General features: G+C 40.0%; 2 protein-coding genes across 2 annotated transcripts in view; both read left to right on the forward strand.

Moving 5' to 3' along the window:
* Window positions 1-1,318: 1,318 nt before the first annotated feature.
* Window positions 1,319-8,637, forward strand: LOC140361652 (Y+L amino acid transporter 2). Its single transcript, XM_072447412.1, has 11 exons — window positions 1,319-1,563; window positions 1,634-1,809; window positions 3,027-3,169; window positions 3,596-3,721; window positions 3,843-3,987; window positions 5,809-5,932; window positions 6,468-6,571; window positions 6,686-6,782; window positions 6,864-7,013; window positions 7,325-7,508; window positions 8,297-8,637. Exons 1-11 carry the CDS (start codon window positions 1,435-1,437, stop codon window positions 8,389-8,391), a joined length of 1,473 nt encoding a protein of 490 aa, XP_072303513.1. The 5' UTR covers window positions 1,319-1,434; the 3' UTR covers window positions 8,392-8,637.
* A 1,609-nt stretch (window positions 8,638-10,246) lies between these two features.
* Window positions 10,247-15,417, forward strand: part of ripor2 (RHO family interacting cell polarization regulator 2) — a 64,208-nt gene continuing 59,037 nt past the window's right edge. The window contains exon 1 of the mRNA XM_072447414.1: window positions 10,247-10,337. Within this exon, the coding sequence (XP_072303515.1) occupies window positions 10,262-10,337 (76 nt within the window). The 5' untranslated portion in view covers window positions 10,247-10,261. The remainder of the gene's footprint in view (window positions 10,338-15,417) is intronic.

Genomic DNA, 15,417 nt, shown 5'->3' on the forward strand with positions numbered 1-15,417 from the left:
ATAATCTATGCCGTTGGTTCTTTATTCCCATTTACTTCGAAGTTTGCACAAGCTTTGTTCATGTAATTTTATTCTTGTCACACATTCTTCACATATTGTTGACAGTACATAGTTTTACACGGACTTTACGCTGTCATACTGGCTATGGGGCTTATTACTTCTGCTCTAAGTGCATGCAAATCCTTATAATCCTATTAAAAAGTAGACTAATAAAACCTTTTTGATCGACTAATACGCCATCAACCGATGAATCGACTAAAGGACACGCTCTTGTCTAGGCGGCTGAGGCGTGCGCGCCTGGGGCTTGCTCTAACTTATCTGTTCTGACGTTCATTTGAAGCGGAGGTGGACGGCTCGGCCAATGGGGGTCTCTCACGTTGCACCTGCGTCTGTGTTTACCCAGGACAACACGGGTGTAGAGCAGGCAACTTTTTCCTTCCTGTTACAACTCTTGTGATTAGTTTGAGCTGGGATCGACTAAAGTTGGATTCAGGTCTGGATTATGGCCTTTTGTGGCTAGCTCAATGCTTTTTGGCTGCATTGACCTGACATTTATTATTTATTTGAGGATCCACACTGGTCTTTAGGGGAGCGAAGTGTTGCCTGCATATAAATTGCACAGAGATGAAAATGTATTATTTCTTTAATTTGTATTGCCATTAAAAAAATAAAATCAATGCCAATATTCAAATTTATACCAAATCTATCAAGTATTGGAACTAGATACTCATTTGAACCATAGATTAAATGATCCTATATTACAGTCTATGATTTGAAAAAAACTACAACATTTGGCCTTAATTGAATAGTTTAAGAATAGTATTTCTCTATATCAGAACTGACTATTGGACCTCATTGTAATATTAATGAGATTACTTTAGCAGCCACTTTTGAAAATGCACTTTCTAGTTCTTGACTTCTTCCAGTTCTTTGTCCTCTATTCAAAAAAACACCCAACCTACATCACCCATCTATGCTAGATTTTGACATTAGAAATGCGAGCACTTATTTATGTATCCAACAGGTAATGCCATTCTGATGAATCCTATGGTTACCGTGGCACCGAGTTTCATTTGCAACAGCTGGTGAGTTTTATTTTAGTGCCTCATTTCCTGGTTGTAAAGCAATACAGTCTCTTTCAGCTATAATTTACTGGCTGCCGCAGGTTTGACGACATTAAACACATTTCTCCAGATTTTCCAGAATATGATTTATGGAATAGCTTCTTGAAATGATTCTCTGACTCATCACTAGGACTTTTCCCCCTCCTTCTGTTAGTGTTCCAAAGACAAGCGCAGCCTTTTGAAGATGGATGCAATCAGAACTGGATAGTAACACTGTTTCTCATATCGTCCACATCTTTTGCGGCTGCTGGCAAAAAAACTCGGATTTCCTCATAACGGTACCAAGTGTGAGACTCGCACTCGCATCAAAATGGTGGCTGAGGCCGACGCCGTGTCCCAAACCAGCGGAGTTCGACTTAAGCAGGAGATCTCTTTGCTGCATGGGGTCTGTCTTATTGTGGGAAACATGATTGGCTCCGGCATCTTCATCTCGCCCAAGGTAAGAGCCACTAAATAAGACTTGCCTCTGATCTGCCCGATTTGTAACTTGGTGTTGTTGTCTTTGCAAGGGAGTTTTGTTGCACACAGGCTCGTATGGTCTTTCCCTTATTATCTGGGCCATTGGGGGCATATTCTCTGTTTTCGGTGCACTGTGCTACGCGGAGCTGGGAACCACAATCCGGAAATCTGGAGCCTCGTACGCCTACATCCTAGAAACCTTTGGTGGTTTCTTGGCATTTATTCGGTAAGATTTAATTGTTGCCTGCCCTTTGCAATGAAATCGAATGCAGTAAACACCCAAAAGTCTGATAATAATGTACTAAAATGGTATGCTTGGGTCATTTAAGCTTATTGTATTGTGGTATATGGATTGTGAAGATTGGCACACAAATTGGTTATTATTTAATTTCCTTTTAACCGTTATGTCCTGATAACCTCAGGACACCGTCTGAAAGGTGTTTACTTCACCAAGGGAACAATGATAACAGCCGAAGATGCAAAAAATGTTCTGATACAAATGGGAGCTGTAGCCTCGACAAGATTACAGCAAAGGGAGGGAAGACTCTAGGTACGTAAGAGTTTAGATACAGTATTTAGGGTGAGTTGAGTAAGAATTAAACAACGTGGAGCCGTGCAGCTTTAACATGTGCGCCCGTAGGGTTAGCGGCGTTCCTCTGCAGGTGGGGGGCCTCCACTAAGGTGGGGGGCCTCCACTATCATACTGAGGAGCTTGTCCTTGCCACCTAGAGCCAAGCTTCCTCCTTGGGCGGAGGAGGCAGATAGTTTGACACCATCCTGCGCTGTGACCCATTTAGTCCCCTTTCCCCATGGCGCTGGCTCCGATCCCTGCACTGGACGAGTTGGGGGAGTTGAGCGGTCAAGGCCAGCCCAGACCACTCACACAGGTAAATGGGAGCCCCAGAGTGCTGCTGCTGCTGCTGGTCCACATTCACCTCCTTTAAAGGAGACGTATTGTACAAAATCAGCTTTGACCTTTTAACCAGTGTGTTCTCAAAGTTGTATTTCGATTGCTTCATGCATGTTTGAGTAATCCTGTACTGTTCTGCAACTGAGGTCTGGGTGCTAAAAATAATGAATCTTGTTTTCACCTATCCCCACTCCACATCCCTGTACTTGTGATTATTTTAAAAACGAAGACTCCAAGTGCTTCACGTAGAGTTCTAAAACGTCACGTAGCTACTTTTCAAAAATAAACATGATAACCCGCTGCTTGTTACAGTGAAATCTCACTTTGAAGAGGCTAAAATCTAATTAGGTTATAGTTTAGAACTATAAAGCATAATATGTCTCTAATGTCTTTCATATTTTCATCTCGTTCCACATTATTAGCCAATCGAGGTTTCTCAGGGTTGATCCGTTGTGTGGCCGAAAAAAACTAAGGGCAAACCACACACAGATTTTCACTGACTTCTTTATTCAATTTGTGTAAAACCCTTGCAGGTTATGGACCTCGCTGCTAATTGTGGAGCCAGCGAGTCAGGCAGTGATAGCCTTGACCTTCTCTACATACCTGGTGCAGCCCTTCTACCCGACCTGTGCGGCCCCGTACGCTGCCGTGCGGCTCATAGCTGCTGCCATAATCTGTACGTAACCTTTCCCCCACCACAGAACATATGACCTTTGCTGTGTACACGGGTGAAGGCAAACGGTCATGTGATCATCATTTTACCAGAGAAGCTTTCTCGTCTCATGGTCAATAGAATCTGAACAAAAATCTTTAATCTCTACTGGTAATGGTGAGCTTCAGATTAGTCATTACATGTTCTATGTACACAGGGATTAAATATGTGGAATTCATCACAGTGGGAGGGCTTTTCTGTTGTACTTGCAGCTGTTTTTCTCTGTTTCTAGTGTAAAGTGAAACAAGACATGAATTGTGTGTAAACTGTGACCATCAGTGACATTGGACTTGTTTGCATGTGCTCTAGAGTTACACACAGCGCTTTACTTCTGAACACAAACTTTTCACATTGTTTTTTTCATTTAAATTCACTAGTTTGTGTTCCCAGTTCTGCTGACTGCTGTGAACTGCTGGAAGGTCAAATGGGGAGCGATTCTTCAGGTCGTCTCCACATTCGCCAAAGTGCTCGCTCTCATCATCGTCATCATTACTGGGCTGGTCAAACTTGCACAAGGTGAAGAAAAAACCCTTCACAGTTCAAATGTAAAAAAATGATATATAGGTTAAAGCAAAATGTGCCGTCAAAACATTTCTCCATTGTCACGTCTCTAATGTGTTTGGCTTTTTGTTTGAAGGTTTTAATCAGAACTTTGAGGACTCCTTCAAAGGCTCCAAAATGAACCCTGGCGACATGGCTTTGGCCCTGTACTCCGCTTTATACTCCTACTCAGGCTGGGACACGCTCAACTTTATCACAGAGGAGATCAAGAACCCAGAGAGGTCTGTGTTACAACTCTCTGTAAAGATATTTCACCTTTATACAGAGGTAAAGATGGTTATTTTTAATGTATCATTTAATTGTACGGAGGTAACCCAATGAGAATCCTGTTGAAAACAAAATAGATTGAACAAACCCAGGATATCCAAATAAAATGCCAATAAAACATTCATTAAAATATGGGATAAAAAGTCTGAAAAACAGTCTTTAAACGGTGCTTTAAAATCATTAAAAGGTTTAAAATAGTTCCATTTAAATGGTCTTTCCACTGACAGGGAGCAAAGTTGCGGAAGGCCTTTTTCCCTGACTCAATATTGACTCATTGACTGTAAAATGAGAATGTGTTGTTTTAGAAAGGGTGTACATTGTGGGTGTAAAACTAAATAAAGTATTTGAAATGTAAAGCTTGCAAAAACTCATCGTTCATTATTACACAAAAGGACATTATTGTCAATCATCATAATTAAAACAGTATTATATTTACCTATTCACAGTGAGTCATACGTGTCAAGACTATTCTTGATGAATGCACTTTCATGGAAAAAAGGCAATTTATTTCTGTTACCTTTTTTTAAAAATCATTTTTATATGGAAATAGATTTTGATGTTTTTAAGGATGACTAAATTTTTAATAACGGTTTTAATGTTTTTTTAATTTCCAAAAATATGAAATGGGAATTTAGTACCGGTAACTAATATTTAATTGCTGGCTTTTTTTTTTATAGATTTTAAATCGATAACTTTATTTAGTTTTTTAATTTATAAATAATACATAGTTTTAAGTAGTTTTATATTTTTTTTAGAGCACAGTTGATACAAAAGTAACTCGAAGTGCTTTACAACAGTTAAAACATATTAAAATCACAAGACAAAAAAGAAAGCCTAATTTAATCTAAATGGCCTTTTAGGTTAAATAACTATTTTTCAACCTTTGGCATTTAAAAAAATTAAATTAAATATTGAATTCCTTTTTTAAATGTGTAATGTGCGTTATTAATCAGGGTGTATCAACAAATTACAACACTTAATTTAATTAAAACCTAAGGTGAGGCCAAATGATCATGACTTCTGTGTTGTACAGATAGAAACTGTGGAACTGCCCACGACCAACTTAATTCCTCTGCCTGGGGCTCTAATATTGTTATGAGCAGGTTTAGTTAAAGGAGAACCTTTTACAGGTAAATCCACTCCCGGTGCCTCTTTGTGTTTTCTTGTGCATTCATGGGTTTGGTCTGTATCTGAACACCTGTTCACCTGACCCAAGCTTAACCTGCCTAGAGCCCCATCTGCTGGCTGGATTGGAGATGGCCTCCAGGGACTAGGAATGAACTCAAATGAAGAGGAGCGTGGGAGAGAAGAGTGAGGAGAAAGACATGAGACGTGGGGCTGGGCTGTTTGCTGTACTTTATAAATGAGAGAGATGGCACTGGATTTTTCAATGATATGGACACTTTGTATTTTTGTCAGTGATGGGGGAACATCAGCAGGAGTCAGGAGTGTTGTATGATGTGTTGTAGAATAAAGAAATGAGGAAAAGGAGCATGGGGCGCAAACGGGGGCTGGCTGCTAAATGAGAGTGTGAGGAAGAGGGAGAGTGGGACGCCACAAGGCCTGAGCACAAAACAATCGCATGACTACACAGCAACAACATGGGCTTGTGACACCTTTTTTAAAGGAAAATAAATTATTCTGCTTCTTATGAAAGTTCACGTGTCACTATGATCAGCTGTCACTCACTCAGAGATCACGATTCGATTATCACCACATTGCCCAGCCCTAATTCATACATGAACATTTACTATATTTGTATTTGTTTTTTGCAGAAATCTTCCCTTGTCCATTGGAATCTCCATGCCTCTAGTGACAGTGATTTACATCTTGACCAACATCGCCTACTATGTTGTGTTGGATGCAGACAGTGTTCTCACTAGTGACGCTGTGGCTGTGGTGAGTCCCTTTTATTGACCAGCGCTGTTTCCAAGCTAATGTCTGCTAATGCCAAACCTTGTTAGTCCTTTATAAGTTCTCTCCAAATGGAGTGCGTCTGCTCAGCTTCTCTGGGCTGCAGCTGTCTGCTGTGGTGTAGCTGGCACTAGTCTCTGGTCCCTTTGGTCTCCGAGGCAGCACCGACTGCAGGAGTCAAAATGATGACAACATCCCATTTAGTTAAATACGTTACGGACCTGCACAGGAACACAGTGAGGATGTGATGTGATTAGTGGCAGGCAAAGAAGGGTTGATCCTTGACTTTTATTTAACGGTTTTAATTCATTCATCAATGTTAAAAAGAATGTGTTTTGAGCTGCTTTTAATTTCCTCAGTGCAGAGCTAACCACAAAGAAAACCAAACTGGATTTTTTTTTTTAATGTGTGTCAGTGACACACATTCAACACGCACTACACTACAATTTCATGAAGCTTTTTACGTTCCTGCAAAACAAAGACATAAGCATAACTTTCCCCTTCTGTTTTGGGGTTTCAGACGTTTGCAGATGAAGTGTTGGGGTGGGCTCGGTGGCTCATTCCTCTGTCTGTGGCCATTTCCTGCTACGGTGGGCTCAACTCCTCCATCATCGCTGCTTCTAGGTCAGTAAACAAACCATACACACATCAAAAATCCGTGACATTTGTACAACATAAACGGTGCAATTGACTCAAACAGACACTGAATGTAGCTTTGTTTGAATATCTCTGCTGCAGGTTGTTCTTTGTGGGCTCCAGGGAAGGTCACCTGCCAAGCGCTCTGTGCATGATCCATGTCAAGTGTTTCACTCCGATCCCCGCTTTACTTTTCAATGTTCGTGCCCTTCACATTCGTACACATTTCTTTCGTATCGTATGGCTTTTTCTGAAACATTTTGTGGTGTTCTTTTCTCAGGGAGCTATGTCGCTGGTCTTCCTGTCTGTGCCCGATGTTTTTCAATTAATCAACTATTTCAGCTTTAACTACTGGTTGTTTATCGGCATGTCCATAGCCAGTCTGATCTACCTTCGCTTCAAAGCCCCTGAAATGCACCGGCCAGTCAAGGTATGGCTCCCGACGACGTCAAATACTGCGACACATTCAACTGTGCTTCAGTAGAGCCGCACTTTGCCAACGAGTAATAACTTTGCGGGTCCATAACGCAGTTGGGAATGGGGCCTGTGTCATCTTATTACGTTATACAGTTAATTTGATTCTAGTCGCTGACAATTACATGACTCCACATCGTCGAAGCAAACGGAGCCTTATTGAATTATTGCTCAAATACTTGATTTGATTCTGTTAAATGTTACTTTGACTTTTACAGGAGGGATATGCTTGACTGCGTGTTTAACGATGGCTTTTGTCTCCTCTAGCTGTCCCTGTTCTTCCCGGTGGTCTACTGTCTGTGCAGCGTGTTCCTGGTGGTGATGCCTCTTTACAGCGATACAGTCAACTCTCTGGTGGGAATAGCTGTGGCTCTGTCTGGTGCTCCGGTCTATTTCCTCTGTGTGCACCTGCCTCCCAGCTCCAGGCCCGCCTTCCTCACCAAGACCCTCAGTAAGATCTTTCTCCATAGCATACTGACTGCCTTAGCTAGTAGAAGAGGGGCCTCTGTAAGCATTGGCATGAGCATTATAGACGTTTTAATGGGAAAGGATTAGGGTTAAGAGTGCAAAGTTCAGTGTGGTTCTACTTTATATTGCCATGTTGGTGTACTATTCATCACAAAGTGTGGATTTGGTCATGATCTCTTGATCATTTGCTGCGCCGCGTCTTGCCGCAAAAAAGCTTTTCCAACTTTTCTGCACCAGCACCTGCACCTGCGACGGCGACGCCCGCTCCCCGCGCGGGCCACGGTGCGCCGTGCTCCCCCTTACGCACTCCCCGTACGCGCCGTGAGCGCAGCGCTCGCCGTACTCCTAATGCTCGTTGCTGAGAGAGGTTTTTAGCATTTCAAAACAATTACTGCCCCCCCCCCAAGACGAAAAATATTAAGTCATTTCAGCTTCAACCCATTTTGAGATGATCCCTAAGCTAGCATACAGTTTACAGAACTCTGTCACCATTAGCAGTGATTGTCACATCTTTAACCACCCTAAAATCCATTTCTGTCCTGACGGAGATGAGCTTTTTTCGTGCTTCTTTGTCTGTCTCTTGCTTGTGCCTTTTTAAAGTGGCTAAAACTCAACAGATGGGTGCTGCTATAGTAATAAGACTCATTTCCTCGTGTCTTGAGACCCCAAATAAAAACTAGGATTATAGTTGACAGTTTGACAAAGACCATACTTGTATAAAGCAAATAATGTTATCGTTATTATTTCTGTTTCTTTTTCTGTTCTCTGCAGATACGGTTTCTTTGTACACCCAGAAGCTGTGCTTCTGTTGTATGACTTCTCCTGATATCGACTTGGACAATATAGAACTCGAGAAGATGGAGTGAAACGGCAACAAAGCACTTACAATGGTTTGGAAGAATAGACGTTGGAGACTAATATCGACAATCCAGGTCTTTAATATGAAGACAAAATGCTGATTGATTTTCTCCATCAAGCTGTTCGACAATGACAAATGAGCTTTATGAATAATGCAGTAGAATTCGTGTCCCTTTTTGCAAACGAGCACAGCACAAGCTGCACAGTCGCCATTTCAAGTCGCACTAAATAAGATAACCCAAAGCCTTAGGTTTACACTGCTGCACGTGTCCTCGACAGGCATGTTTCCGGCCAGAACCAGGCTTCCATTCATAAGAGTTCAAACATGTTCCATGCCTTGTGTCCCTTTAGTCTTATGTGAATGTGTGTATTTTAAATACATGCTCAGTTTATCGGGTTCCGTTAAGACTTTTAACTTGAGACTTGAACAGTTTATTTGCACTTCATGCAGTTCCAGACCCCGCAGAGGTGTGTTTGTAGAAGTTGTTTCATTTAAGTGGAATAGTTTACAAAGATGCTTATATATTTGTGCTTGAATGTAACGTGTAAGAAGTCTATCATTCCTTTCAAAATGTGCATTGTGCGTTCTGAGGCTATCGGTACTCATGGCGCCACCCAGTGGTGGCTAAATATGGTTTCTGTCAAAAGCTTTATTCAATCGGTTGACAGTTTGATTTTTTTAATTCCTTTTTTCAGTTTTTTTTTAATGTTGTTGGTTTTACTTTTGTCAGTACAAATGTATTTTTGCTTATTTTATTGCTCCTGTAAAACCAGTTTTTACCTCAGAATCTCACAAACTCGCGAAATCATTATAGTGTTTTTTTTTAAGCAGTTATCTTCAGTGTGTCGTGTAAAAAATTAAGCAAAGCAATGTAATGATGTTAAAATTTAAACTCGTATATACACATATATTTTATTACCAAAGCCTTGACTTGGATGTGTAGGAGTGTGAGACTGTTGCATATTTATTGATTCACCAACTCACTGTAGTAGCTTATGAAGCTGGTCACTTCAAGAAGGTTTACTGTAGAAAACTCTGACATTGGTGTTGTGTGTTCTAGTGCCTTCAATCTAAAGTATGTTATATTTTTTTATATCAAAACACACTTAACAAATGTTGCTGAACATTGATGTAATTGTTGAATGTGAGTTTCCTGTGAATAGATATAAACAGTAACTATAAACTATTCTACAGAGCCCGTTTTTGGCTTTCTCACCAGCCAAAAGAGGCACTTAGTTTGTGTGTTTCTCCCGGTCAAAGGCCACGGCCCACAAGGGTTTGATGTATCAATGGGCATTTAGTGTATGTTTTGTTTCAATAAATACTTTACAGGACAATTTAAGTGGCCATGTGCTTTCATTTGCTGTCTTAAGACATCAGGATGGGACGCAGGTGTGGTCGGTTATACTTTTCAGTCAGTACTTTCTATGAAAAGTATTGAGCAATTGCAGCTCAATACTTTTGTAAAAATACCACCAGAACACCGTATCCCTAGCAACACACACAAGACTAGTGGTTGTGTACTTTTTGTATTTGCCAAGGTGTCTCCCCTACCTGCCCCCCTCGCACAGGGCTCACATTTCTCCTGTCCCGAAAAGAGAGGTGTAGGCCAGTCCCTCGCGGGCCCAGCGGAGAGTTGGGTTCCACCGCCTCATGCATAAAACATCCACCTGCAAACGGGAAATCGAGTAGACTACAATGACAACTGTTATTGCACCAGGTCTGGACTGGACTCTCACGTCGAATCATAACTGGATTTGGTGATCTGGTTTGGCCTATGTCCCGTCCGCAGTGTCTGTCTCTGGGATGGACAGAACAGCAGGACGGGGGATCTGCTCAGTGACACATGAGTTGCACAGAGAGAACTTCTTGGCATCATGGAGTTTCCTCGACGCCTGAAGTGGATACGGAGGAGACCGTGGAGGCATCATGTCCGCCATCGGGAGTTCAACCGTGAGTAGATAAAAATATGGACACAATTCTTCTTTTAGTCTCTTGTCAAATTCCACCCACAACTGTGCTCTGGCATCAACATTATATCCATCTTTTTTGTAATTAAAATTGTTTAATGATATTGCACACAATATAATTAGACTTTAGACAATTGGTTCATAAAAGTGAGTTCAGTATCAGATTTTAGACATATATTTTAAATAGATACATTTGGCTGATCATGTATTATGTAGTATTAATAGTAATACATAATAAGAGGTTCTTGTGGTTGTTTTTGTTCTTTTCTATTGTTATCTATAAGTGATTTGAACTTTTTTCATTTTTATTGTAAAAAAAAACAAGCGTTTTAAATACTCAATAATAATAATAATAATCACAATCATAATTATAATCATATCATATTTATTTAGCTCATTTATGGCAGTAAATGTGAACATAGTGATCTAAAATGAATTTCAAACTATATTTTTAATGCACCCCCTTGGGTGGCCCCCCTGCAGTGCCTCTGAGTCCGCCCACTGGTTTAGCACCTCAAAGTTTGTCTTTTCATGAGAATCATTTTAAGCTTTCCATTTTATTAGTTCTTTTGTGTTTTGGCCGAGTTCTACCAGTTCAAGCCAAATAAAATACACTTTCCTTTCTTTGGTGTTGAGTTGAGACTGTTTCATTTGTCAGACTTAATCAGCAAATGTTTAATTGAGAGGGCACCTGTGTTGACTGTGTAGGATCAGATTGTAAGGAGAGTAGATTAGTTTGACCTATAGTGTTGCCAATTTGAGCTTTCTCTGGCTCTAGATTGATCCATGGCAATCAGGGATAAGAAATATGTATTATTAATAATGTTTGATAGAAATACCAACACGAGACAGGGGGACTTGAGACTTCTGTGTGTTCAAAATAATTGGTGGACATAAGATAATGGTATTTAATGCACACATTCTTGTGATTAATGTTGAGTGACCATAGAGAGCGGATGTGGGTTTCTTTTAATGGGAATAATGTTCTTTTGTGTAGGTCAAGAGTCAGATCATTAGTTACTGTAGCTGGCACCTTAGTAGCACATAATACTTAATTCCAGTCCTGTCATTTTGTTCCCGCAGTATAGTAAGGTATTATTTCATATTTTGATGATTCAAGCAGTTCTTGTAGGATCAATAAAACTAAATGCTCAGTGCACTTACAGGGTCATCATAGTTGGTCTGGGCTGGGGAGCAATGGCCCAGTGTGGACAAACATAGTTAATACCCATTTAGTTACACTCTAAATATTGAGAATATTGAAAATATGTTTGTTTTTTGTTGTCTTTTTGCTTCAGTTTGTGAAACATAGGCAGGGTTAATGTAAAATATGATTCCATCTGCATTTGCCACTAGAGGGCCTCAGCGCTTTGTCAGTGTGCTGTAGCGCAATAGCAGCTGCCCCTTATACTTCCTTCTGGCTTTGTGTTCTCAGGCGATGCTCAGGTGAAGAGTATTTGTTAGGGTTGGGACAATATATAGTTTTGCAATATGTTATTACATGGTTTGGTTTTGATACATGTGTCATATTGGAAACCATGTATTGTAATACTTGAATTGCATATTTTACTTACAACGCATTGTCAATTATTTGTAAAATTGACTTTCATGTTGTTTTGTTACATACACATACTTGCTTACTGACTAAGTTACAGACAAAGCTGGTGTTGGCATCAGTCTTATTAATAGCAGCTTTGGCAATGATTGATTTTAAAAAGGAAGACAAATTACAACCTCAGCCATGAATTTCTATTTGCACTTTTGCAAATACCAGACTGATTTACAGCTGATTTCTACATCTGTGAATCTTTTTAAATTCATTCACTGCAAATTATTGGATGTTCCTTATAATACTGAACCATATAAAAGTGTACTGTTTTTCAATACAAATTTACTTTTTCATTATTATTTTTATTTTTTATTAGGGGTAAAGTATTGTAATACTTAATATAATAATAATAATAATAATAATAAGTGCGCAACGCAATACATTGAAATTGCTAAACACATATTGTATCAGGCCCTATGTATTGTTATTGTATCATGACAAAATTCCAGCCCTAGCATTTGTACATCTAGAAATAGATTTTAGGGAAACATTTATTTTGCATATTTAAAAAATCTTATTGTCATCAGCTTGACCTAAAAAAATCCTTTAAAGGAGATGCCACTGAATTGAAAATGTCAAAATCCACTTTTAAGATTGCACAGTGTAAGAAACGTACAATGTCGGTTTATGATAAATGCACAGACCGTTCATGAATATATAATGTTGACCTCCAGATGCTCTTCCCAAAAATAAGGTTTGACTTTCTTGTAGCTGCACTAAAAGAGATGGATTGTCTCTGCTTCCATCTGCTGGTTTCTTTAATCATCAGCGAGGACAATTTTTCACTTCACTCATGATGAAGTAGCCTCTTTTGTCTGATGCACTCTCCCGAGAGCGTGTCTGGGGAGAGGTGCAATATTTGGTTTGGTGCGTTGCTTAAAAGCACAAGGGTATTAATGGACGCCTCACATCTGCAGGTGGTGATTAATATGCACCACTTTAGCAGATTGCCCTGCTGTGTCGGTCTGACCCCAGACTTGGACACTCATTTGTCTTCTTGTCCTTCACCCTTGGCCTCTTCACATTTACTTTATTGCTTCCTTTCTTCTTACTTATGTTGACAGAAGTCTATTGATTTTATACCTTCTGAGGCTCAGCCAGTGGTTCTCAAAATGTGGGACATGTACTGCTGGTGGTACGCTACATTTTTGTTTGGTGGTGCGTGGTGATAATGCATATTTATGGTGATTTGGAAAATATATATAATACCACATTTGACTATTTCAGTGGTCAAGTGGTAAGTGACTGAGGCGTTCTCAAGTAAGATATCAAGTCCACTTCAGTTTTATTTACGGCCAGTTTTATGCCTGCGCCTGCTTTAGTCAAGAATGTCTTTTGCCGTTACATAGAGCCGTTTAGTCTTGCATATTTACTTGTTTAGTCAAAATTTGATGAGCATAATTTGTGGTGGGACTAGATCTAGGACCTCAATAGCAGCTGGTGTAACTGTGATGACGTGTTGATATGAAGTGTGTGCTACTTGTGCCTCTTGTGTCTATTTAAAACCTACATAAACATAGGGCTCAATATTTTCTCACTCCTTGGAAACGCACCTCCTGATGAAAAAGGACATCGTTTTACAATTTGAGATGAAATTATTCCTCCTTCAAATGTTATTTTAGCGAGCCATCTTGACATCTCTTACTGTCAGATAAAAGGTTTGTTGTAGCTCACACGTGATTCTCTTTCACTCAATCGATTGGGTGATGGTCGCTGCGTGGGCCACTAGTGCACACAGAGAAATAAAACCAAGAGCGTGAGAGAAACAGAGGGAGGGAGGAATCAGTGGTGCATGTGGTTTCTGACACGTGCTGCTCATCTCTGCCTCAGCTCTTCAGGCTAGACGACTGAAGGAGGCATAATAGGGCTGCCATAACGGAACTTTAGAATTCAAGCACAGACTATGAAAGATGTTACGTAAACTAGAAGTAAATGCAACACAAAAGCGAAATGCCTTGGCGATGATCTAATGCACTCAGACATGGGTTCAAACCTAAGATCTTCTAGTTCAGGGGTAAATATTTTATAGTTGTATTGGTCTTATAAGTTGCAAAATGTTTATTGGTCTTAATAACGTGGTAATAACATGAAATTGAAAGAAAATTACTTAAATAATTATCTTTCTAACAAATTATCCTACTTGAGCAAAACCAAAGGCCGTACTAAACACAGATTTGCTTTATGATCTTCAGTCTCTCCCTGTAAGGTTTTAATAGCAGTAAAATGTTTAATGCCACAAAGCCAATGACCAGGATACTCATGAATGTGTCACAGGCAGCTTCAGTGTCAAGTGTAACTGTGATTATTTGACTGTGAGGTTTAGTGTGGAGATGAGTGACCTGGACCTGGTTTAACAGTGTTTTTTATGCAAAACTCAAATAGTGATACACCGATAAAGAAATGAAAATGATGTGTCTAAAATACTGAATTATCTTTGAGTGGATGGCACCAGCTCCAGGACCTCATGTCCCCAGTCTGGGCGGAGCTGCCAGCCTCATTGTTCCCCTCCTCAGTGCAGCTCCTGGGGCGTTCAGGATGTGCCTCTATGGGGAGTTTGTTCTTTCACTGAGAAAAGAGTTGTTCTGAGCTGGGGACAGACACTGGCCTAAATGCTTGTTGGCTGCACTGAGGAGAGCGAACATTCAAATGCTGATGAACCGGAAAGAAGGAGCTACCAGTGCCACTTTGGAATCAAAAAACAAAGTCAAAGTTTTTAAAAGTGGTGGGCTTAATTAATTTGCATTCATAGGAGTACTATAATGTCTAGTCTGAGCTACAAAGATGAGTTTTAAATTGAATTGAAGAACTCCTGTTCTCGGGCGCTTTATTGTTCCATAGACAAATTTGTCCGTTGCATTTGACCCATTGTTTAATGCCACTAGGGCAACTCTCCAGGAGCAGTGTTTGGCACAATGCCACGGCCAGGAAGCCATCTCCAGATCTTTAGCTAGGCTGGATCATAGAGGATTTTACCTACTGTTTACTGTTTTACTGTCCAAGATCTCAACCCTGAACATAATAGTTTCCAGCGATGGGGAAAGATCTCGTGCCACAAGATCTTCCAAGATAAAATTGCCCCAAGATTGTGCTTTCATGTGGAAAAGGATCTTTTTTTCCTGTGTTGAAATGAAGAGAACAAAAAATGGTTAAACAAAATCTCTTTTTGGAATAAGCGGTTCTGAAAGGTTGGCAAAATCATAAAATATGGATAAATAGAAATTTAAATGGCTAAAATTGAGAACAGACGGGCACTATTTATTTATCTATTGTAAATTATGTCAAAATCAAATTTTGTCTCATGGGCCTAATCTCGTGTCTCGTCTTGTGGGACTCTTATTTCGTCTTGAAAACAAATACTGTTCGGAAGATATTATTGCATTGTATTGTCTTAAAACCTCAATTATGAGCTTGTCCTCAAAAGACAACATTAATGAATGGATAAGGTAAAATATAA

Source organism: Eucyclogobius newberryi, unplaced genomic scaffold (assembly GCF_026437365.1).
Source record: "Eucyclogobius newberryi isolate DKJ021-1_F unplaced genomic scaffold, fEucNew1.0.hap1 SCAF_16, whole genome shotgun sequence".
NCBI lineage: Eukaryota > Metazoa > Chordata > Actinopteri > Gobiiformes > Gobiidae > Eucyclogobius > Eucyclogobius newberryi.

Excerpts from the sequence above, each read along its gene's own strand:
- LOC140361652 (XM_072447412.1), top strand. The coding sequence starts at position 1,435 with ATGGTGGCTGAGGCCGACGCCGTGTCCCAAACCAGCGGAGTTCGACTT. Across the intron at positions 1,564-1,633 it reads GCATCTTCATCTCGCCCAAG|GGAGTTTTGTTGCACACAGG; the intron begins GTAAGAGCCACT and ends TGTCTTTGCAAG. Across the intron at positions 3,170-3,595 it reads CATAGCTGCTGCCATAATCT|TTCTGCTGACTGCTGTGAAC; the intron begins GTACGTAACCTT and ends TTGTGTTCCCAG.